Here is a 24793-nt window from a genome sequence, read left to right on the forward strand (position 1 = left end):
TGAGGGAGAGGGGTGGGACAGAAGACAAGATCGCCCTTCGGATAAGCGTGGGGGCAATGATTGTGGTGACAGGGATTGCAACAGGTTTCCAAAGAAACAGAAAGTAGATAACCATAGAGACAGGTAGCCTTTCCCGTGGTATGCAGAGTATACCCCCTCACTCAAGACATTGCCCACATCTATGAAGTATCCCGAGAGGCAAAGAGGTTGCCCACTCCAAATAGGATGAGGGGCACCAGCTCGAGAGAATCCTGACGAGTAAAATAGCCAGATCTCGAGTCAGACACAGACCCCGACTCAACTGGCTCCGCCAAACCCCAATGAGATCTTCATGAATATGATCTATGGAAAACCAGATATAGCGGGAAGCTCGAGATGAGCTCGCGAGCAATACGCTTGGGAGGCCAAAACAAACTCAGTTTCCCGAATAATGAGTTGTGAATAAAAACCACCCAAATGGCCCAAACAAGAAAGCGAGGTAGTGGGGTTCACAGTTGATGAGTGTAAAACATCCCCTCATGATAATCATGACGTGATTGTAATCGCGGCCAGGATTAGCAATGCAAGGGTTTTAAGAGTTATGGTCGACAATGGGAGTGCAACAAACATCATTTTCTTGGGAGCCTTCCAAGGAATGGGATTCATAGAAAGGAACTTGTGAGCATGCGCTGTACTGCTTTATGGGTTCACCGAGGATGACCTAGTTCCTAAGGGTACTATCAACCTTCTCGTAACTTTGGGGGCAGAGCCGAAGGTAAAAAATGTGATGGTTGAATTCTTGGTTGTGGACTGCTTGACCATGTATAATGTCATCCTTGAAAGGCCAGTCTTGGATGATTTAAGTGTAGTTACATCGGTGCACTGTTAAGCGATGAGATTTTCAACTTCTAGGGAAGTCACGACAATCAGGAGCTGCACCAAGGAATCTCGAGAGTGCTATAATCAGGCTATAAATGTTGCACAGAAATGGCCACATCCAAAAATAATGATCATCACAGAATCCAAGCTAAACCCCGGACCGCTAAAAGACACTATAGATCCTCGCATCCATAAAGAAGAGCCCGCGACGGGACCAACTGAAGAGCTACTAGAAATAAGTATTAGCGAGAAGGATCCAACTCGTGTGCTGAAGATCGGAAGCAGCTTGACCAGAAAGATGGCCAAATTCTTGTCAGGTTCCTAAAGAAGAACCTTGATGTATTCACATGGGTGCACACAGATATGGTTGGGATCAGCCCTGAGGTGATGTGCTACAGGTTGAACCTTGACGCACAAGCTCGGCTCATAAGAGCGCTCTCAAGCGCTCAAGGATGAAGTTGACAAACTCCTGGAAATCAACTTCATCAAGGAAGTCAAATACCCGAACTGGCTCGTCAACCTAGTCCTAGTCAAGATATCGAATGACAAGTGGCAGACTTGCGTCGAATTTATGGATCTGAACAAAGTTTGTCCGAAAGATAGTTGTTCATTACCACAGATCGACCAGCTCATAGATGTGACAGTAAAAAATGCACTGCTTAGCTTTATGGACTCATACTTGGGATATAATCAGATCCCGATGTACTAGTCTGATGAAGAGCATACTTCATTTATAACTCATTATGGAATTTATTTTTACAGGGTTATGCCGTTTGGCCTCAAGAACGTTGGGGTGACCTATCCGTGCTTGGTGAACAAGATGTTCGTCAACCAAATCGGTCATTCCATGGAAGTGTACATCGATAACATGCTCGCCAAATTAAAGGTCGTTGAAAGCCATATTGAGCACTTGGGGGAAATGTTCGACATCCTCAGGAAGTATCAAATGAAGCTCAATCCATTAAAATATGCTTTTAGGGTGAGCTCCAAAAAATTCTTAGGTTTCCTAGTGAACCAACGGGGTATAAAAGCTAACCTGGAGAAGATCCAAGCCTTGCTCGACATAAAAAGCCCAACCAGCATAAAACAGGTACAAAGCCTGGTTGGACGTGTGGCCGCGCTCAGCAGGTTTGTTTCCTAAGTCACGGATAGATGTTTACCATTCTTTGAGACCTTGAAGGGCAAGAAAGGTTTCAAATGGATAGAAGAGTGTGAAAGAGTCTTCCAAGAGCTGAAGAAACACCTCGGAATGCCTCTCATATTGTCAAAACCCATCTAAGGTGAGCCACTACTACTATACTTGTCAGATCGCTGTCAACGCAACGTTGATATGAGAAGAGGTAGGAATACAATAGCTAGTGTATTATGCAAGCAAAAGACTACTCGACACAGAGACAAGGTATCCAGAGATGGAGAAGCTTGTCTACGCCCTTGTTGTTGCTGCCAGAAAGCTGCGACCCTATTTTCAGGCATACTCCATCCACGTGCTAACAAACTTCCCATTGAAGAAGATAATGCAAAAGCTGAGGCATCAGGTAGATTAATCTAGTGGACGATGGAGATGAGTCAACATGACATCAGGTATATCCTGAGGACGTCAATCAAAGGCCTGGCCGTGGCAGATTTTATATTCGAGTTCTCCTATCAACCAAAGGTCAAGCTAAGCCCGTCAGAGATTGAGCAACAGAAACCAAAGACTGACGACTTATGGCTATGGACTCTATACGTAGATGGCTCCCTGAATGAAAAGGAAGCAAAAATGAACCTATTGCTCGAGAGCCTAAAGGGAGACCCACTTAGGGCTGTAGTAAATTTCGGGTTCAATGCCTCCAATAACAAAGGTGAGTATGAGGCGTTGCTTGCATGTATCCATCTCGCCAAGGAAAAGGGGGCAGAGTCCATCAAAATCTACAATGACTTATAGGTCATTGTCTATCAAGTTACCGAGGAATACCAGGCAAAGGAAGATAGGATGGCATCCTACCTTTTGTAAGTAGAGATCAAGCTTAGATAGTTTAGATCATTTTCCATTCACCAGATCCCAAAGAGAAAAACTCGCAGGCAAATGCATTAGCTCGCTTGGCCCCAACAATGAACAATGAGAAGGTCGATTCGATCCCAGTAAAATTCCTCCTAAAACCAAGCATCCCCGCTTTACAAGGCCTAGTGTTTACCAGAAGTCAAAGGTACAGTTGGACAAATGCAATCATCGCTTACTTGAAGAATGGCACACTGCTAGAAGATAGAACCGAACCTAGAACACTCTACGTGAAGGTAGCTTGGTACATGCTCATCAATGATAGATTGTACAAGCGAGAATTCAATGTACTGTTGCTACGATGTATAGACCATAAGGATGCAAATTATGTTATGAGGAAAATACACGAGGGAATTTGCAAAAATTACGCAAAGGGCAGATCTCTAGTTTACAAGGTACTCCGCTAGGGATACTACTGGCCAGCAGTTTATAATGATGCAGCAGACTATGTCCATAGATGTGATAGATGCTAGAAATTTGCAGATATTCTGCGAGTTCCACCACAAAAATTGACCACTCTGACAAACCCGTGGTCATTCGTGATCTGGGACATTGACCTTATCAGCCCACTTCCTCAGGGAAAAGAGGGCGTTAAGTTTGCGATAGTTACCGCGGATTATTTCACCAAGTGGGCGGAAGCCGAACCACTGACAACAATAACGTCAAACAAGTTGAATAATTTTGTCTATAAGAACATAATTTATCGGTTTGGGATTCCACACACAATAATAACCAACAATGGGAAGCAGTTCAATAGTAAAGATTTTAGGACCTTCTGCGAGCAGCTCGATATCAAGAAGAGTTTCGCTGCTATCTATCAGTCTCAAGCAACAGACTATTAGAAGTTTTGAACAAAGTAATCAAGCACACCATAAAGAAGAAGCTCGACAACCTTAAAGGGAATTAGGCTAACAAGCTGCCAGAGGCTTTATAGTCCTACAGGACGACCGCCAGAAGCTCAACGGGTGAAACTCCATTTTCTCTATCTTATGGATGTGAGGCGATGATCCCTGTTGAAGTAAGAATCAGTTTGTTCCAAAGAGAAATCTTTGACGAAGAAACAAACGAAGACCTTTTCCGCTTAAAGCTAGACCTAATTGAAGAACATTGGGTTAAATCCCGGCTAAGGCTCGCCTCATATCAGTAGTGAGCAAAGCGATACTTCAACACCAAGGTCAAAAACAGAGACTTTGATTTGGGTGATCTGGTCCTTTGAAAGGTCATCCAGTGCACTCAAAACCTGAGCTTGGGGGCACTTGGGCCCAAATAGGAGGGTTCTGTCAAGATATCTGAAAAGCTTGCACCAGGGTCCTTTCACCTGGAACACCTCAACGACGAAGTAATAATACAAGCATGGAACGTCGAGCACTTGCGAAGGTATTACAAATAAGCAGCTCGGGTTTCACCCATTTTTATGGCCAGTATTCACTGTAAGGTCACTCACGGCCAGAACACTTGATTAATAAACAAGGTACTATTTATTATTTTCCTCAATTCGTTGTTAACATCTTAAGACCGTTAGCATTGTACTAAATCGTGACTTAAGCGGTGACATTCTAAAAACTTGAAGTCAAGAGTCTAGGAAAGGCAGCTTATCTCGAATAAGCCATGCCAAAATCCAACTCATTGAGGTTGAAACATCCCTAAGTCGACGTAGTTAAACTTGAAATTAATTTCAAGGAAAAAAACATGTTGAAGGAAATCGACCCTAAGCCAACGACCAAACAACTCGAAAGGACATTAGATTTCTTTGCGAAAATTGGATTCAAAATCCCAAACTGACGAGGTTAAACATGGAAAATCTAAGAAAAAGCACATCGAGGAAAATCAGCTTTGAGCCAGTGATGAAAGCTCGAAAAGGACAACAAATCTGAAATCAACACTAAATGTCACATAAAGATTTTCTTGCAAAAATCTGAAAAGCTCCTAAAGAAGCAAGTTGCGTGCAACTTGGAGCAAATTTGACTCCCAAAATTCAACTAGGACAAATTAAATGACTCCGCAGAAATATAACAACCACTGCTCAAAAATGAAATGGTGAAAAAGTTTTCTTTCATTAATTTAAGCTCGATTACAAACGGGCAATTAAACAAAAGAAAAAAAAACAAGGAATTCTTCAGGCTGATGGAGGAGCCGGAGCTTCATCCTCAAAATGTCCAGGAAGGTCGGCACCCTAAAAAAGAGATGGTTTGTCAACAGAAGGAGCGTCGATTTCCACTCCAAGATTGAGAACCTTGACTGGGGGTATTATGTTCAGGAGAGTCTGATCCTTGACCTAGGGCTGGGGCTTGGCCTCCTCCTCGCCTCTTTCAGCCTCTCCTTGGACCTCGCTTTCTCCCTCAGATTCGTTTGAGTAAACATAGACCTCCCCCTGGCCTTCGACCCTCATCCTTTTGACTTTTTTCTGGTAAGATTGGGGAGGGAAAAAGAAGTCGATTGAATGATGAGCTTCCCATATTTTCGAACAAGGAAGATGGACGTTTCCTAGGCTTGAGCAATGATGGTCTCGTTCAGCTCATCGACTTGAAGCCAAAGCTACCTAGCCTCAGCCTCAGCCTCAGCCTCCTGGTGACCTTCCACTTCCCGGCCTAGGTTGAGTGAAAAATTTTTGGATTTGGCCTCCCAGCTCGCAACAGCTTTCTGAGCCGAGGATAGCTTAGAGTTTAGCTTGTTGTTGATACTCTGCTGCTACGCCAAAGTCTCTACGACCTCTACTGCCTTAGCCTCCTTCTTGGCTTGGGCAGCCTCGCTCGCTTTGAGTTTATCAAGGAATTCCATTTCCTTGACTTGGAAGGTCGCTACTTCCCTTTTAAGCTACTCGAGCTCAGCAAGCCTGGCTTTTTTCTCCTTCTCAGCAAGCTCGGCCCTAGCCATAGCATCTTCCTTCATCGTCTTCGTAGACTGCCATTTCTGGTGGTTCACCTCTAAGGTGTCATTGCATTCCTTGTATAGAAGTCTACTCACTATGGCAACCTAAAAAGAGGAGACAAGGAATCAGCAAGAAACAAGAATAACCTGCAAAAAAAGGGGGGTGTGTGAACTATCAGTACCTTCACCGTATAACTGCAAGTTAAAGCCAACATTTGGGAGGGAGATGAGTTCTCGACAGCTGTGAATGTTCATGGGGTGACACAATCCCTAGCCACTGCGTCCCCAACACTATTGTGGTTGGGAAGTTAGTTAGTTAGCCCATCAACCGCGGCTTGGACTGCTTCGTCTGTTTCCTTATTCTTTGGCTAGGACGAGCTAGGTTTGCTCGCCCTAGGAGCACCTGTCTTGCCAGCAGGAGCAATTTTCTTCTTGGCTAAGCATTGGTCGCTTCCTTTCGAAAGCCGCCAGCTTGCATGATGACCTTTTTGCTTGAGCCAATTTGCTTCTCAGGTGCCTTATTTTTTACCAAACCTCTAATTGGTTTAGATGCCTTCTTCACTGGGCCCTTTCGAGGCTTCGTAACGCTTTTCCTGCCAACTGCCTTAGTGGTAGTCGCAGGCTTCTTTGCGCTTGGGCCTCCCCCAAGCTCGCCACCAGCACGCTTCAAGTTAACAGTTTCTACAGGCTACTTCATCGTTGAGGTAGTCGGAGCCTTCGTAGCAGCCGTAGTAGGGGCTGTTTTCTTCTTTTTCAGCTTTTTAACCACATATCTGCAAAGAAAAAAGGTAACAAAATTAGCAATCTACTTCGCACGGGAAAGCAAGCGAGCAAGCAACAATTTATCTTTCTCCAAAAGCGCTAAGAAATTGGCCTTGTCCCGACAAAAGCCATACGCTTTTAGGTGGGGAAGTGTAAGATGCTTGTTAACATTGCCGAAATGTTGCAGCCTTTGTAAGCTCGTAGATGGAAGATAACTCTGCTCGACGTTAATTTTCAAAAAAAAAAAAAAAGGGATGATTAGTTAAAGTGTACAGCTCGAGAATAATCCTCACACGTATACACGAAGCCCGAGCCTTACACGCTTCCGCAGCAAAGACACTGGTCTCTCGAGCTTCATAGAAAAAGAATTGGGAATCCTAATGTGGAACTTTTTTCGAAACATCAGTCAATCCGTTAAAATGTACTCTCCTCGCTTTGGAGAGGTAGTACATCTAGTCTTGCCCTTTTTTGAGCATGTATAGGTGGACGAGATCTTTGACGGATGGTTGCCCAATTCAGCGATCATGTACGCGATGTACATTGTAATAATGATCACGTAAGGGTTGGCTATTAGTTAAAGAGGAACAATGTCGAATCGTCGTAGTACATTGTCGATGAAGTAACGTGGGGGAATGGATACCCTGCACCTAAGATGAGTCTCAGAGGTAGTTACTCATCCAGGTGGGGGGTTCATCCAAGAATATTCCCCTGAACCATCAAGTTAAGCTGCGGCATGTAGACTGCCCTTATATGCTTGAGGTCCTCAAGGGTAATCGAGGATTGTGGTTCTCTTCGTAGCCTATGGACTGGAGACGGGGGAGATTGGGCTAGTTGAATCAAAGCACGATCGGACAAGCCCGCAACGTCAGGGTCTGAGCTTTGAGCGACGAATTCCTCAAAAACCTCGGGGAAAACATCCCTAAGGGTTGACAAGCCTACTAGCGAGTCGAACATTAGATCTATTGTACAACTGATAGATGATGACATGGTTATAACTCAACTCTAGGTACCTGAAAAAAGAAGCGAAAATGTGTTAGAGCTTGAAAAATCGGCGACCATTCCACACTCGCTTCTATTTCAGGCACCCGAGATAACTGGCGCAATGCGATGAAAATATATGACCAACCCGAGACTGCCAAAGATGCACCTAAAAAACCCTACTAAAACCTTAGCACATACAATATGGCCACTATAGTAGCCACCCTTGTACAAAAAAAAAAAAAAAAAAAAAAAAAAAAAAAAAATCAAAGAAACAAAAGAGAATAAGGGAAAGAAGCCTTAACAGAATGGAGAAAGTACCAGGAACTCGTGAGAGAGACCACCATGACAACACAAGAGCAACAACAGAGAGCAGCAAGAGAGTCAGAATAACTTTCGGAATGACTATTCTAAGGTTTTTTTGCCACTTTTTATAGTGGTTTGCATGGGAAATGAAAAGTTAGGGTTTAATCACGGCCGTCAACTTAAAGCCGGTCTTCACCCTTCATTTATCGAGCAAACTCAGCCCTCGGACGTGGTCACATGTCAACCATCCACGGGGAGCGACGAACCGTCAGATTGTAATAATGATAACCGTCGCCTCGACTTCGCGCGTGACAAATGTCATCACCCATGCATGACGAAACGTAATTGACAAAGATTGCCGCATTTAATGCGACACGACCACACGAAAATTACTTTTATAATCTGACTTTTCATATTCTAAATTTTTGATAGGTACCATGGGAGATCCAAGTGTGGGGTACATCGGCCAAGTGTAAGGTCGACCATGGGAACCCGTTCGGGCATGCACTTAGAGATACACTATTGAAGCTGAGCTTGGCATCAAATCGAGCAAATAGTATTCGAAGCTCGAAGCAAGCATCGAACACTAGGGAGCAAGTGTTGTGTTTGGTTTTTCTGCCAAGCTCAAGCCAACGCGAGGACATAACTCGACTCAGAATAAGCTCGGCAACAATGATTGATCGACCTAGCATAAGCTCGTTAAGCCGAAGCTCGACCCAGCACAAACTAGTCACAGACGATTTGAGAAATCATTCAATCAACCTCTAGATTATTTCAAATCCCAGATATTACGGGAATGATTAGATCAACCGCGATCACTACACAATCACAGCGCCTAATTGCGAGAATATTGAAATTGCGATTAAGATCAATTACAATCCTCTTAATTTCACTCTTTTCTTTGTATCAATCTCGTATATAAACCCCCTCAAACGATGAGGAAGGGGTTACGAATTTCACATAGGAGCTACATTGTAAGCTCTCACAGCAAATACAAAAACAATAGACGTAGGCTTCATAATTTAACCTTGCCGAACCACTTTAAAACTCTCATTGTCTTTATTTTATTGCATTCTTTTACATACATTGCTGATTATCTTTAATCACACACACATCAATTTCGATCCTGGCAAGGTCGATCGGATCTCGCTGGTTGATGCAGATTTCTGTAACAACAATATATATAGAGCTGATTAATTATGGAAGTTAACTCATGTTTATAGTACTGTAATTAATATATATCAAAGTTGGACTTTAATAATATTAACAAAAAGACATTTGATAATCCAATTTGGATTCAGTAATTTTGCAAGTAATTAGAAATATATTTGATTTTCTTTTGGTCACGTTTTGTATATCCAACGGTTTATGAGGTTTGCGTTAATTTTAGACCAAACTCCGGCTTAATTAATCGACGATCAAAATAAAAAAGCGTCAAGGTTTTTATCCCAAATTAAAAAGAGAAGCTCGGGCTTTCTGGAAATGTGGAATATTATGTTAGGATCCCACATCAGGATCTCACACCCACCAAGTGTGGTACTTAAGCCTAGGGGCTCTCTCATCTATTAGGCCGGTCTTTTGGGTTAGACTCTCCCTTGGGCTTGAATTCTAACATTGGTGCTTTCGTTGAGAGTTAGGTTGCGAAAATGGCTACCTATAGTCTAGATTAAGGTGCAATGTGCATCGAATGACTGATAGGTGAGTGAAGTTGCCCAAAGGGGAAAAGGGCTACTGTCGGGTTAATGTCGATAGAATGAAAGCCATCGTAGAGGTCAGCTCTTGAAGGTGGATGCAATGTTAGAATCTCACATCGGGATCTCACACCCACCATGTGTGGTACTTAAGCCTAGGAGCTCTCCCACCTATCAAGCCGATCTTTGGGTTAGGCTCTCCATTGGGCTTGAGTTCTAACATATTATACATAACAACAAGAATACATATGATCTTTAGTCAATGCGCCATTAAATTAGTGATGCAAGACGTTGAAACGGTTCGCCCACGCGAGGCATAACCACATACAAAGTAGGTAGCAGTCACAATCTATGTGAAATGGTTGATTTTCACATTTCTACAGTTTTTAAAGCCCTTCATTCTGAAGAAAATTATCTACGAATTCAGGTTATTAAAGATCCACGTTCATATTGCTACTGCAATCATAGTCCCAAACTGGTTTTTTTATTAGGTTCATATAATAATTAATCTAATTTACGTGCTATGTTTGTTTATCTTGTAAATTTCAGGATGATACTCTAATTGGAGACGAGTCTTCAGTGGATATTGCCACCAAATCAAACTTGGAGAGTCTTGTAAAAATTGGTGAAAGACTATTGAAGAAACCAATTAAAGGTAAAACTTGAAGAATGTTTGATTTGGAGGAACAAATTGGTGGGTATGTTATGTTATATAAATTATTGAATTGCTCCCCTTTTTTTAATATTATTATTATATCATTATTTATTATTATTTTTTAACCCCCTACCTTTACAAATTTAGCTAAAACACCCCCATAATAAAAGTTTGAAATTAATGAAGACACCCCCACCCACCCAGCATGCCAGGCGTCGGCTACCAAATGACGAACGGCTAGAATAGATCTAACTATTTTCGACCATAGATGTGGATAAAAATGGCCATATCGGCGTACAGTCGGACAAATCTAGAACAATGTCGATCGCCGGTAGTGGTGGTTAGATCCTGCCACCAGTCATGCATAATATTTTTCAAGTTCATCGGTATTTTCATCTTAAAAATTTTGTATATAAGAATAAAATAGTCCTTGAATTTTTTTGTAATTTTTTTTTTCAAAACAAATGTATTATTGTCCAAAGATTTTAATAGTTAAGGGTAAAATTGTAACAAAATTAAGATTATCAAGTAATCTTAAAATACTTAAGAAAATAGAGATAATCAAATTACCTCCTATATTATCAATAGTAATTACTACTAGTTTTAAAAGATTACTGGAATCATATATTACTTGACAATTAAACATGATAATCAAATAATATAAGATAAAATTACTTTAATAATAAGATAAAATTACTTTAATAATAGGAGATTATCCCCGACCAAACACATTGGGAGAGTTTTCTCAGGAGTTTATCCACATCGAACAGGGGGCACGGCCTGGTCACTTTCCATGCACGGTCTGAAAACATGTGATTAAATTAGTATCATTGTTTTCTCTTGGTATACTGTTCATATCCTTATAGTTTCCCACTTTGAAACAAAGTAGTGTGTTCGACAATGTATAATTTACGCATATAGTATAAAAAGAATTTGCTCAATAGAAACATAGAAAAAGAATTACACTTGGATTAAACTTAACAGACTATGAAATATATATTTCTTATAATTTTTTTTTAAAATATATTAACACTTATGGATTATGCCGTATCTCTAAACCTTTTGACTTTTAGAAATTAGCTTCTCCTTCAAACATGCAAGAGTGAGAGCGACGTGATAACAAACAGTCAAGTCAACAAATATTACAACTCACAGTCAACGGAAAGACGCCATGAGATGGAGGTTTTTGTCTGGCCCAAAGTTGCCGTAACAGGAAAGAATTATAATGCTACGCATATCCATTCATATCCAAATTAGCTTCCAGTTTTACGAATTTCCGTAGCAGTGTATAAATTGAAATTTCAAAACTTCTTGTTTGGATCCAAAGTAATACAATCTAGTTGAATTTTATCCTCCTTGATTCTCTACAGGGTGACATCCGGAGAGTCAACCTATCAAAGTTGTAGTCGCCAAGAATTACTTTTCCACTGATTTTCATTGCTGCAAATTTTACGCTTCTATTTCTTCTGGTGACGCGTATTGAAGCCGAAATATAAATTTTACTCTTACCAGTTCTTGCAAAGGAATACTTGGCATCTGTTAACACTGACCAATAATCGTCCACTTGTTGCTTGGAGGAAAGGCTAAAACAAATATCGACCCTTTCAGCATTGTGTAAGTTTTTGATGCTGGACTTACGAAACTTCAATTGTTTCTCCGGGAAACAATAAAATATACAGATTCGGTCCAACAAAAAGCCAAGTCCGAGAAGTTAAAGAGATAAGATAACAGCGGCGACTCTTAGTGCAACTAGAGCAGCTGCACCTGCATATACATGTGCTGTGTCAAAGTTTTTTACTAGAAAATTATTCTTCCTATGAATGTTTGAAAATTCAGAACTGGATTATGAGAAACAGATCGAAGTCTATAAATATCACATTCTTGAAGAACACATGCACTTCATTTCAGTCTCTCTCATTCTCAAAGCTCTTAAAACATAGAACTTCTCTATCTACATATATCTATCTCCCTTTTTCTTAATCTATCACTTTCCTTTTCGCATTACAATCTCACATCATGGAAAGTCCAAAAACGCCCCTACAACCTCCAACTTATGGTAACCTAATAACTGTTCTGAGCATTGATGGAGGCGGGATTAGAGGCATTATCCCAGCAACTATCATTACCTTCTTAGAGTCCGAGCTTCAGGTAGAAAAAATAGTTTACATGCAATACTGGGATAATTTTCTTTTATATTTATCCCCTACCCTAACCTCCACTCCAAAAATATATTCTTATTATTTACCCATATATATGGTTTTGACCCTGTTTTCTCATGCATACAGATTCAGCTAAAGATCATTGCCCATATATATATAAGTGTTAATTTTACGTATACTTGTTTGTGTTTATGACCTGATACTAAGCGTTTGTTTGGTTACTAACAGAAACTGGACGGCGAGGAAGCAAGACTTGCAGATTATTTTGATGTAATTGCAGGGACTAGCACTGGCGGCCTCGTGACAGCCATGCTAACAACCCCAAATGAGCAGAACCGCCCTCTATTTGCAGCCAAGGATATCAAGGACTTCTATCGAACTCACTGCCCTAAAATTTTTCCCCAAGATAGGCAAAAATCTTTTCATAATGAATTATGACCTGGACGTCATGACTGATATCTTTTCTCATCGAACTGTTAATAATAATTGCCGTTAAACTTCCATTACATGACAGTTATCCGTTCGCTCCTGCTACAAAGCTGCTCAAATCTTTGACTGGACCAAAATACGATGGTAACTATCTACATAATCTCGTGAAGGAGAAGTTAGGAGATAAAAGACTGCACCAGACCTTGACAAATGTCGTGATTCCAACTTTTGACATCAGGAAACTCCAGCCAACCATCTTCTCTAGCTATGAGGTTCGTTTATGCCTCTATTTCCGCCCTCGTGCTATTTTTTTTTTCCAAAGAAGCTGAATTAGAATAACTATTTTAACAATTCACAGATCATGCGTTCTCATACTATATATATGTGTCTCTGTGGTTTAGGTGGCTAAAAATCCAAGTATTAATGCCTTACTTTCGGATATCTGCATTGGAACATCAGCTGCCCCAACCTATCTCCCAGCACATTACTTCGAAACCAAAGATTCAACAGGGAAAGTGAGAGAATTTGATCTCGTTGATGGTGGTGTAGCTGCTAATAATCCGGTATATATCATAGATTTGATCTTAAAATTTGAATATTTTTGAAATTTTATGGCAAGTTGTTAATTAAGAAATCTTATTCATTTTTTTCTATATTTTCAGACTTTAGTTGCAATCAGTGAAGTGACCAAAGAAATCACCCGGGGGAGCTCAGACTTCTTTCCTATAAAGCCAACGGCCTATGGTCGGTTTCTGGTTATATCAATAGGGACTGGCTCACCAAAGACCGAGGAGAAGTACGATGCCCTTAAAGCGGCTAAGTGGGGAATTTTAGGGTGGTTAACAAGTGAAAGTTCCACTCCATTAATCGATGTATTTACCCAATCCAGCAGCGACATGGTTGATTTTCACATTTCTACAGTTTTTAAAGCCCTTCATTCTGAAGAAAATTATCTACGAATTCAGGTTATTAAAGATCCACGTTCATATTGCTACTGCAATCACAGTCCCAAACTGGTTTTTTGATTAGGTTCATACAATGACTAATCTAATTTACGTGTTATGTTTGTTTATCTTGTAAATTTCAGGATGATACTCTAATTGGAGACGAGTCTTCAGTGGATATTGCCACCGATTCAAACTTGGAGAATCTTGTAAAAATTGGTGAAAGACTGTTGAAGAAACCAATTATAAAGGTGAATCTGGAGACAGGACTCTGTGAGCCTTCTACTTGGGGCACGAATGAAAAGGCTCTCAAAAGGTATATTTATATTTATATATATATAACAAATAAAATTAATTTTACATACCTATCATGAGCTAGGGAAGTTTTTGTATACTAATTCCTTACGTTTTAATTATTTGTATAGAGTAGCAGAAGTACTTTCAAAGGAAAAGCGGACTCGTGACATGAGATCACCACATGGCCCAAGGGGTGCAACCCGGAAATATTGAACAATACTGTGAAACAAATAATAATTATATTCATTTTTTTAATCGTTGCCTAAGGCTGATTATTGTCCTTGTTACTAATTATTCTTTTTCATCCGATTTAATATAAAATTCGTTCCATCAGTTTGAATGCAATTTGTTATTGCAAATTGATCTTGTTAATTTCAGTTTGGTTCGAATCTTATTGAAGTGAACTGAGGTTGCTGTTTTTATAAAAGTAGATGGAGTAAGTGAAATTACAAAAACAGAGCAGTTTCCAGCTCTCTTTGCTAAACAACTTAACAAGACGAGCTTAATAAAACACTGCGTTTTTATTTACCACTCTTAAGAATAAAACGCTGCGTATCAGTCTTTTCTCAGACTTTCATTCTTCACAAATCACAAGTATAATTAATTTACAAGGTACCGTGGTGGAATCAAATTGAAAATATGTTTCTATTCATTTTTAATTATTTATGAATTATGATGTAAAGATTTTATCTAGGTTGGGCATATATATACCGATCTATGTTACAATCCTTTTTTTTTTTTTTTTTTTTTTCTGTTTCTATAAATAATTTATTAATATTTACTCCATAGTTTGAAGCCAAAGATGGCATCTGATTATATATAATTTATTCAGTAAAGGAGGATAATTTGTTCAGTTATGGGATTCCCACACATATAGAACGAACTTTCAAGCTAGGTTTTGTTTAGAATTTATTGGCCTCAATCACATTCTAAACGTTGACCGGTAGGTATTTCATATATCTATCAAGACATGTCGAAATCAGATGACCAAATGGTCCAACTCCTAATGCTTGATTGCTTTTCTGATATTGTCATGATCCTAAAATCCAAGGTGCTCTGAAGTGTACCGTAAGGAATGCATATTTCCAAAGTCTGAATTTGTAATACAGCCATCTTATATAATAGCATAACATCGCCTTTCTTTGGAAAGAGACATGACATCTTTCTCAAAATTTCATCGAAAAACACTGAATTTGTTATTTTTTTTCAGACTTTAGTTGCTATAAAGAGATCACTCGAGGGAGTTCTGATTTCTTTCCTATAAAGCCAATGGACTACGGTCGGTTTTTGGTGATATCATTAGGGACTGGTTCACCGAAGACGGAAGAGAAGTACGATGCTCATAAAGCGGCAAAGTGGGGTCTGCTGGGATGGTTGACCAGTGAAAGTTCGACTCCATTGACTGATGTGTTTATGCAATCTAGCGGCGACATGATAGACTTTCACATATCTAACGTTTTTAAAGCACTTCATTCCGAAGAAAGTTATCTTCGAATTCAGGTACATATCCATGTTCATGGTGTTAATTAACATAATATTATATAGTATGTTATCTCTCTAATCAATTTGATGAAAAATTTCAGGATGATACCCTAACCGGAAACGAGTCTTCCATGGATATAGCCACCAAAAAGAACTTGGAGAGTCTTGTGGGAATTGGTGAAAGACTACTGAAGAAACCAGTTACAAAGGTTAATTTTGAGACTCGAGTCTGTGAGCCTTGTCATAAGGGTACAAATGAAGAGGCTCTCATAAGGTACATAACTTTTGTACTATGTTTTCTATAATAATCAGTATTAGCATATATACCTAATTTTTGGTCATGATACAGGTAAACCTAAAATCATTACTAATTTTTGTGTATATATTTGTTTATATGCAGTTTTGCAGAAATTCTCTCCAAGGATAAGCGAACTCGTGACCTAAAATCACCACATGGAAGGGTGACAAATTTAAAGTGAACAATATTATTGTTCGACTAGTTATATCATTTTTTTTTTTTCAATTAGTTAAATAAACTGGAGTTATTTTTTATTCTATTTAGAATAAAAATTCAAACGAGATGGTCTATGTAATTTAGAGTAATACTAGTCTTACAAAGAGGCATATAAAGAGATAAATTGGTAAAGTCCTTCCTTTCTTTTATATATATATATGGAGCTGATTAATTATGGAATTTAATTCCTGTTGATAGTACTGTAATTAATATATATCAAAGTTGGACTTTAATAATATTAACAAAAAGACATCTGATAATCCAATTTGGATTCAGTAATTTTGCAAGTAATTAGAAATATATTTGATTTTCTTTTGGTCACGTTTTATACAGCCAATGGTTTATGAGGTTTGAGTTAATTTTAGACCAAACTCTGGCTTAATTAATCGATGATCAATATAAAAAAGCATCAGGGTTTTTTTATCCCAAATTAAAAAGAGAAACTCAGGCTTTTTGGAAATGTGGAATATTATGTTGGGATCCCACATCGGCATCTAACACCTATCAAGTATGGTACTTAAGCCTAGGGGCTCTCCCACCTATCAGGTCGGTCTTTTGGGTTAGACTCTCCCTTGGGCTTGAGTTCTAATATTAATGTTTTCATTGAAAGTTAGACTGTGAAAAGGGCTACCTATTGGCTAGATTAAGGTGTAATGTGCATCGAATGACTGATACGTGAGTGAAGTCGCCTAAAAGGAAAAAAGGGCTACCGTCGGGTCAATGTCGATAGAGTGAAAGCTGTCATGGACGTCAGGCTCTTGAAGGGGGATGCAATGTTAGAATCCCACATCAGGATCTCACACACACCAAGTGTGGTACTTAAGCCTAAGGAGTAAGGGCTTTCCCATCTATTAGGCGGTCTTTTGGGTTGGGTTCTCCTTTGGACTTGAATTTTAACATATTATACATAACAAGGAGAATATATATGATCTTTAGTCAATGCGCCATTAAATTAGTGATGCAGGACGTTGAAATGGTTCGCCCATGCAAGGCCACCTTTTATAGTGGTTTGCATGGGAGACAAAAGGGCGTAGTTTAATCATGGTCGTCGACTTAAAGTCGATCCTCACCCTTAATTTATCGAGCAATCTCGGCCCTTGGACGTGGCCACGTGTCAACCATCCATGGGAAGCGACGAACCGTCAGATTGTAGTAATGATAACCGTCGCCTCGATTTCACGAGTGAACAGTTGTCATCGGCCACGCACGACGAAACGTAACTGACAAAGGTTACCGCATTTAATGTGACACAACCACACGGAAATTACCTTTATAACCTGACTTTTCATATTATGAATTTTGATAGGTACCATGGGAGATCCAAGTGTGAGGTACGTCGGCCAAGCGTAAGGTCAACCATGGGAACCCGTTTGGGCATGCATTCAAAGATACGCTGTCGAAGCTGAGCTTGGCATCAAATCGAACACTAAGGGGCAAGTGTTGTGTGTGGTTTTTTCACTAAGCTCGAGTCAATGCGAGGAAATTACTCGACCTATAATGAGCTCAGCAACAATGATTGATTGACCCAACATAAGCTCGTCAGCCGAAGCTTGACCCAGCACAAACTAGTCACGAATAGTTTGAGAAATCATTCAATCAACCTCTATATTATTTCAGATCCCAGATATTACGGGAATGATTAGATCAACCGTGATCACTGCGTAATCACAGCACCTAATCGCGAGAATATTGAAATTGCGATTCAAATCAATTACAATCGTCTTAATTTCGCTCTTTTCTTTGTATCAATCTTGTATATAAACCCCCTCAAACGATGAGGAATGGGTTACGAATTTCACACAGGAACTATATTGTAAGCTCTCACAGTAAATACAAAAACAGTGGACGTAGGCTTCAGAGTTTAACCTCGCCGAACCACTTTAAAACTCTCATTATCTTTATTTTATTGCATTCTTTTACATACATTGCTGATTATTCTTAATCATGCACACATCAGTTTCGATCCTGGTAAGGTCGATCAAATCTCGCTGGTTGGTACAGATTTCTGTAACAACAATATATATGAAGCTGATTAATTATGGAATTTAATTCCATTTTATAGTACTGTAATTAATATATATCAAAGTTGGACTTTAATAATATTAACAAGAAGACATCTGATAATCCAATTTGGATTCAGTAATTTTGCAAGTAATTAGAAATATATTTGATTTTCTTTTGGTCACGTATATCCAACGGTTTATGAGGTTTCAGTTAATTTTAGACCAAACTCTGGCTTAATTAATCGACGATCAAAATAAAAAAGCATCAGGGTTTTTATCCCAAATTAAAAAGAGAAACTCGGTCTTTCTGGAAATGTGGAATATTATGTTAGGATCCCACATCAGGGTCTCACACCCACCAAGTGTGGTACTTGAGCCTAGAGGCTCTCTCACCTATCAGGCCGGTCTTTTGAGTTATGTTCTCTCTTGGGCTTGAGTTCTAATATTGGTGCTTTCATTGAGAGTTAGGCTACGGAAATGGCTATATATAGGCTAGATTAAGATGCAATGTGCATCAAATGACTGATAGGTGAATGAAGCTACCCAAAGAGAAAAAGGGTTACCATCGGGTCAGTATCGATAGAGTGAAAGTCATCATAGATGTCAACTCTTGAAAGAAGGTACAATGTTAGAATCTCACATCGGGATCTCACACCCACCATGTGTGGTACTTAAGCCTAGAGACTCTCCCACCTATCAGATCGGTCTTTCAGGTTGAACTCTTCCTTAATTTTGAGTTCTAACATATTATACATAACAACAAGAATATATATGATCTTTAGTCAATGCGCGATTAAATTAGTGATGCAGGACGTCGAAATGGTTCACCCACGCGAGGCATAACCACATACAAAGTAGGTAGCAGTCACAATCTATGTTCACCAGTGACCAGTGGATATTAGTGTAATAACACCCGTCACAATCAAATAATCAAATAGTCCCAAATATGAAAGATTCTGTTTCACTTAAAATAATTAATTGCTGGCTTTCAATTAAGTGCAATAGAGTTATATTAAGTAATGGCATGTCATTACCTTCTTTGAGAAAGAATTGAAAGATGATTTTGTTTTCAATATCACTGAATTGAAAGATATATAAGGAAACTAATCCCGGCCTATCTGAAACAAAAGAAGTGAAAATTAATATTGCTTGAAATGACGATTTATCAGAACGGTTTAAATAAAGTGTCCATTTTTTAAGTAACCATAATTAAAAAAAAAAAGTACGGATCCAACAACTGAAATAAAAAATAGAGATGCTTATTATTAATCTATCTGAGATTTTTCAAAATACAGTGACTAATTAATGAAGAATCAAACGGGGGGGATATGTATACAGTTTTGCAGTGCTCCACCCCTTGTTATTCAAGACCTTACAAGATATCCCACATTAATCTGGGATTTATTCAAACAGCTTAATTGAATAACAGTAATTAACTGTAAAGGTGCATCAGCATCCTTATTTGCAACACCAATAAATCTATTACTAATCTTATATAATCATTAACTAGTTAGAATTTGTAGCCCGTCCATTGGGTGACGGTGACCTAGCCTGGCGAAGCCGCTTCTCGTCCGAAAGTAGTTTCGCAAACCTGCAACGTAAAAGGTTTCCCATGGCATCATAACTAAGAAAAACTTTAAGACAGAAATTTAGAAATATTATTAGATATTATGTATACCTTATGAGAGCCTCCTCATTGGTTTCACCATTATTAAAGGGTTGAAAGATGCCCGATTCCACATTCACCCTTGAAACTGGTTTCTTTAACAAATTTTCCCCAACTTTCACAAGGTCTTCCAAGTTATTCTTTGTAGCTATATCAACCGAAGATACGACGCCGTTTAATTTATCATCCTGAGTTGTTTCATTCAAAAGTTTTATGAATGATTGATTTTTGGTCAGCGAATATAGTAATAATTAGAGAAATAACTTGAATGATAAGCTTATATCTACCTGAATCCGAAGATAGTTCTTTTCCGAGTGAAGAGCTTGGAAAACCACAGAAATGTGTAAATCTACCATATCTGCACTTGCTTGAGTAAACACATCAACTAATGGAGTGGAACCACCACTTGTTAACCAACCCAATACTCCCCACTTTGCTGCTTCTTCGGCACTGTATTTTCCTTCTTTTTTTGCCGAGCCAGTTCCTAGGGATATAACTAGAAACCGTTCATAGTCCATTGGCTTTATAGGCAAGAAGTCGGGACTTCCCCTAGTAATTACCTTTGTTACTTCACCAATAGCAACTAATGTCTACAAGTAGAAAGGCACAGGATTAGTTGATTTTTATTTCCTGCGCCCGAGAAAAATATTAATTGCTACGTCAATATGCAGAAACTTTATTATGTAGTTATGTACCGGGTTATTTGCGGCAACTCCACCGTCAATCAGGTTGAAGTCTCTCACTTTCCCTGCCGAGTCCTTGGTTTCGAAATAGTGTGCTGGAAGATAAGTTGGTGCTGCTGAGGTTGCTATGCATATGTCTGACAATAATGCATCTAAGCTTTGATTCTGTTTCACCTATTATTCCACTAAAGACACATGCTAATTAATTGAAAATAGTAGAGTTGAAATCTCTCATCACTTTCTTATATATGTAGTTTTGACTGCTAAAGGCAACATTATACACATTCATTTAACGTGAATATAAAGGATGGAATATTGAAGATCTCTTAAGGAAGATGTACCTGATAGCTGGAAAAGATGGTCGGCTGGAGTTGCTTGATGTCAAAAGTAGGGATCACAACATTTGTCAATGTCTGGTGAAGTCTTGTATTTCCTAGTTTTTCCTTAATAATTCTATGAAGATGCTTTCCATCGTATTTTGGTCCTGCCAGAGCTTTGATCACCTTCCTAGCGTTTGTAAATAATGGAATACTGTTGTTTACGGAGAAAAAAAAAATAAAAAAAGCTTGTGATTAACCATAAAACCTTAAACTCGATACTAGAGCAAGACAATATAATTAATCGTTACCTAGGTTGGGGAAAGATTTTGGGACACTCATCTAAGTAGAAGTCCTTGATATCTTTGGCCGCAAATAGGGGTCGGTTTTTTTCATTTGGAGCAGTCAGCATGGCAGTCACAAGACCGCCTGTGCTTGTCCCTGCAATCACATCAAAATAATCCGCGATTCTTGCATCCTCACCATCAAGCTTCTGCAAGCGCGATTAAATAATCAATAGTTAGTACGGTAAGGTAACCTTCAAATTAAATTACATAATACAAACCTTCAAGACGATGCAACAGTTAAAAAATATAGTTTAGTATCATAGTTGACACGCCTTCTGAGATTGATATTGTTTGACATGCATGAGCGGTTCATGCATCAACTTGATTACGTGAATATTTGTGCTCTATATAGAAAGTGATTATTAAAAGCCATAGTTTCACTCGAAGGTAATAGTTTGCACATTTTACCTGAAGTTCAGACTCAAGGAAAGCAAGGATGGTTCCTGGGATAAGTCCTCTTATTCCACCCCCATCGATGCTAAGAACAGTGATTAGGTTTCCATAAGTTGGAGGTTCGAGGGCTGCATTTGTTTTTTCCATGAGAAATCTATTAAAATCAAGGTATAAACTAAACAGAGATGAGGAGAAAGGGGCTTTAAGAGACTTAGGAGAGAAACAATTGAGGTACAAGTCTTTAAGAGCCTTGGAGAGAATGAGTTCTATATGATGCCCTTTTGAATGCTCAATATTCGGAAACCATGCTAGGTATTTATAGACTGTTCATCCTACTCATTTCATAGAGCCCATCGTATCTTTGGATAAACGTACTCCGAATTTGACAAACATATAATTCTTGTTTAATAAGTGGACCGGTAACTTGTTCCTCTGTCATAAGAAAATTCCTAAGAAATGCGAAGTAAACAATAGTCAAAGCGTGTCGCATGCTGCTTGTATGAATATATTGCATAGTATCAGTAAATGTAAGAATTGTAGTTGAGACTCCTGACTTGCAGAGAATTGTAGGTAAGAATGTGACAATATAACTAGGGTCGCTAGATCATAACTCTTTCGCTTGATTATTTAAAGGAACACAATTGCTGTTTTTTCAACTTTTTATCATTATCCCCATCAAATGGCTTTGTTTATAGGTTTATTTATAAAATGCAGCATCTTCAAAAATTAGTGACAAGAAAACTAATCATTTACCTATTCAATACATTGATTTTTATTCATAAAAGTCGGCACGTCAAATATAAGAAAAACATAAAATCATATTAAATTTAAAAGTCAATACATTAATTTTTATTCGTAAAAGTCGGCACGTCCGATATAAGAAAAACATAAAATCATATTAAATTTAAAGGTTAATTAAGACCAAAATTACTTACAAAAACTTCATATGTGTCAACTGCTTTAATTGTAATTAAAAAAAAATTGTATAAAAAAATTCCATTTATAAAAAACTTCATATTCCGGACCTATGACTCTCTAAAGTTTTAGAAAACCCTAGATGATTGGTAGTTCCTAATAATTAATTCTTGTTATTCTTCTGCCAGAAAGGAGAGAAAAAAATGAAATCGGTGGTCAGTTATAAGTGTAAGGTTTCTCTTTTGGGCGGCTTTACGGAAAAATTCATGGTATCTTGGTTAATGGTTATACCAACTGTAGGGGGGGGGGGGGGGAAGGGGAACAAGATATTGCTGCTCCAGTGCTTTCTCTGTTTCTCTCTTATTTCTTTGCTTGATTTATTTGTCTCTCTTCCTCCATTTCTTTAATTTGTTCTAAAGTTGCTCGATTGGAGATTAATTGAGAAATAGGATCTGTAAGTCATCAGAACCACAAAGGATTGAATCTCACCAACGCTAAAAAATGAATGAAAAAGTAAATAAAATTATTGAAACCAAACTTGCAGTTGTAGCTGTGAATATCCTTTTATCCAGCATTTTCTATATATCTGACAGTGTAGTACTATAATTGACTTCAGGGAGCACTATTTGATTTTTAATTCCTTTAGAAAACCTGTCTACATATTTTCCCATCTTCATAAAAATAAATTATCTGGCTAATCATGTTGAACTAATTGTTCAAACAACTACATAGCGTACGGAACATCAAGAGCAGAAGTTAATCATATATAAAACTATGGATCGATACTTTGATTCCTTTGGGTAATAAATGGATAACGTACGTTTTGTACAAGGCCGTGGCCAATAGAACGTTTCTTATTATAAAACTATATATGACGATAATTTTTACTGTTGATGATTAAAGAAAGCCACTACGGAAGTTGGTTCTTTGATTAACCTTATCTTAGGAAGTGACGACTTAAGCATCACGAGTGATGCTTGTGAGACTTACACAGTTGACAGAATAAACAAATTCAGTATAATCTCACAGAAATCAAGTTAAACGTTGGTTTTATTTTGTTTGAATAAAAATTGGGCAAAGTCGAATAAAATATATCGTGGCAGCCCTAAGTAAATACGAGACAGAAGGAACCGAGATTAGCACAACTATGTGGCAGCTCTTGACGTAAAGTAAACAAGGCGGCTCAAACTTTTGACTCAAAGTCGGACCAGAAGATTGCTATGTGTGCAATGCATGCAATTCACATGGTTAAACATCAGCAAATAAATATTCTAATCCAGATTAATGTCCTCCAGATGGTGACCCTTATCTGTATACATCGGCAGTGTTTCATCAATTCTATAATATGAAGAGAAAATAATTAAGGGTTCCATCAAATGAAAACAATTATTTCTGCTTTCTTATTTACTCAAGTATTTTTGAAACCCGGGGCCATTAGCTTCTAATGAATCAAAGCTATACTATTAATAATAAGATATATGATTCAATTATACAAGTACATGTTTTGAAGAACATCTGCATAAATTATAAGTTGATTAAGAATATTTCTCTTTCATTGGGAGCCAAATATGCAAACATATTCAGCTGAGGTACTATCTGAGGATATGTCCTATGGTAAGATGTCTCTCTTTATGTTCCTTTGCTTCCTTATCTCATTTTGTCTTTTTATCCTTTACATACTTAAAATAGACAAACAAGAAGAGACTATATTATTAGTCTTTTAGGTTTGTATTTTTTTTTCTAACTCAGGACATGTCCTGAGATAGGATGAACAGTTTTTTTATGACCTCTTTATACATTATTCCTCTTCTAATCGTACTATTTATCCCCCCCCCCCCCCCAAAAAAAAAAAAAAAAATTTATGCGAACAGATCCAGCTTCTCCACTTCTTATGTCATGTATGAGAAGCGTGTTGTTAACTTAGTTTTTCTCAGTTAGACAAATAATAGAATATAATTAAAATGATCAGCCCCTACCTTAACTATATCAAACTCAAGACATCATCACGATTTACGTGTAGTATTAAGAGGGGATCGATACGTACACGTAACACCCGCCACCAAACCGTGCGGATAACTTGATCATTAACTAAATCTGTATGAGCCACAAGAAGAGAGAAGCAAACATTTTGCGTATGTGTATGAAACTCATGACTGATGCTAACTCCTGACCTCAACTCAAATCAAATCAAAATCAAACAGATAAATTATTGCTGCTTGAATTTATATATATGGTTAAATCTTCTTTTGCTTTTAGAAAATAATTTCCTTGTTCTATCACCGAGTCTATTAGATTATTTCTTGCATTTTGCTAATGCTTTGTATAACAACAAATACATGAATAATATTTCAAGTGATAGGAAAGACATACAATTTTGTGCTTTAAAACTGTACTGTTCCATAATATGGTTTGACCTTCTTTCCGGATAGAAATCATTAGTCATATTAACCTAAGATCAACCCAAGTATTTTTGGCTTCATATTCTTTC

At 38.3% G+C, this 24793-nt stretch overlaps 2 protein-coding genes across 4 annotated transcripts in view; one reads left to right on the top strand and one right to left on the bottom strand.

Moving 5' to 3' along the window:
* The window catches only part of LOC116131946 (patatin-like protein 2), a 101519-nt gene extending 85482 nt beyond the window's left edge, over nt 1-16037 (top strand). Inside the window, exons 1-10 of one of the 3 annotated variants that reach the window (XR_004128335.1) lie at nt 11570-11770; nt 12544-12725; nt 12830-13016; nt 13146-13307; nt 13407-13709; nt 13832-14004; nt 14114-14597; nt 15196-15485; nt 15569-15741; nt 15868-16037. Coding sequence is in view for 1 of the 3 variants with exons in the window: in XM_031417625.1 (XP_031273485.1) it covers nt 12173-12304; nt 12544-12725; nt 12830-13016; nt 13146-13307; nt 13407-13709; nt 13832-14004; nt 15868-15946 (1218 nt within the window). In the remaining 2 variants the exon portion in view is untranslated. Of the gene's footprint in view, nt 11771-12046; nt 12305-12543; nt 12726-12829; nt 13017-13145; nt 13308-13406; nt 13710-13831; nt 14005-14113; nt 14598-15195; nt 15486-15568; nt 15742-15867 lie in introns of those variants that run through there. The other 2 variants (XR_004128333.1, XM_031417625.1) reach the window with 2 other exon arrangements.
* A 3185-nt stretch (nt 16038-19222) lies between these two features.
* LOC116131945 (patatin-like protein 2) lies at nt 19223-21686 on the bottom strand. Its single transcript, XM_031417622.1, has 7 exons — nt 21406-21686; nt 20962-21143; nt 20675-20864; nt 20346-20507; nt 19938-20240; nt 19663-19838; nt 19223-19575 (listed from the first exon to the last, which is right to left on the bottom strand). Exons 1-7 carry the CDS (start codon nt 21535-21537, stop codon nt 19491-19493), a joined length of 1230 nt encoding a protein of 409 aa, XP_031273482.1. The 5' UTR covers nt 21538-21686; the 3' UTR covers nt 19223-19490.
* Between the last annotated feature and the right edge of the window lie 3107 nt (nt 21687-24793).

The sequence above is a fragment of the Pistacia vera genome, unplaced genomic scaffold, assembly GCF_008641045.1.
Source record: "Pistacia vera cultivar Batoury unplaced genomic scaffold, PisVer_v2 Contig246, whole genome shotgun sequence".
NCBI lineage: Eukaryota > Viridiplantae > Streptophyta > Magnoliopsida > Sapindales > Anacardiaceae > Pistacia > Pistacia vera.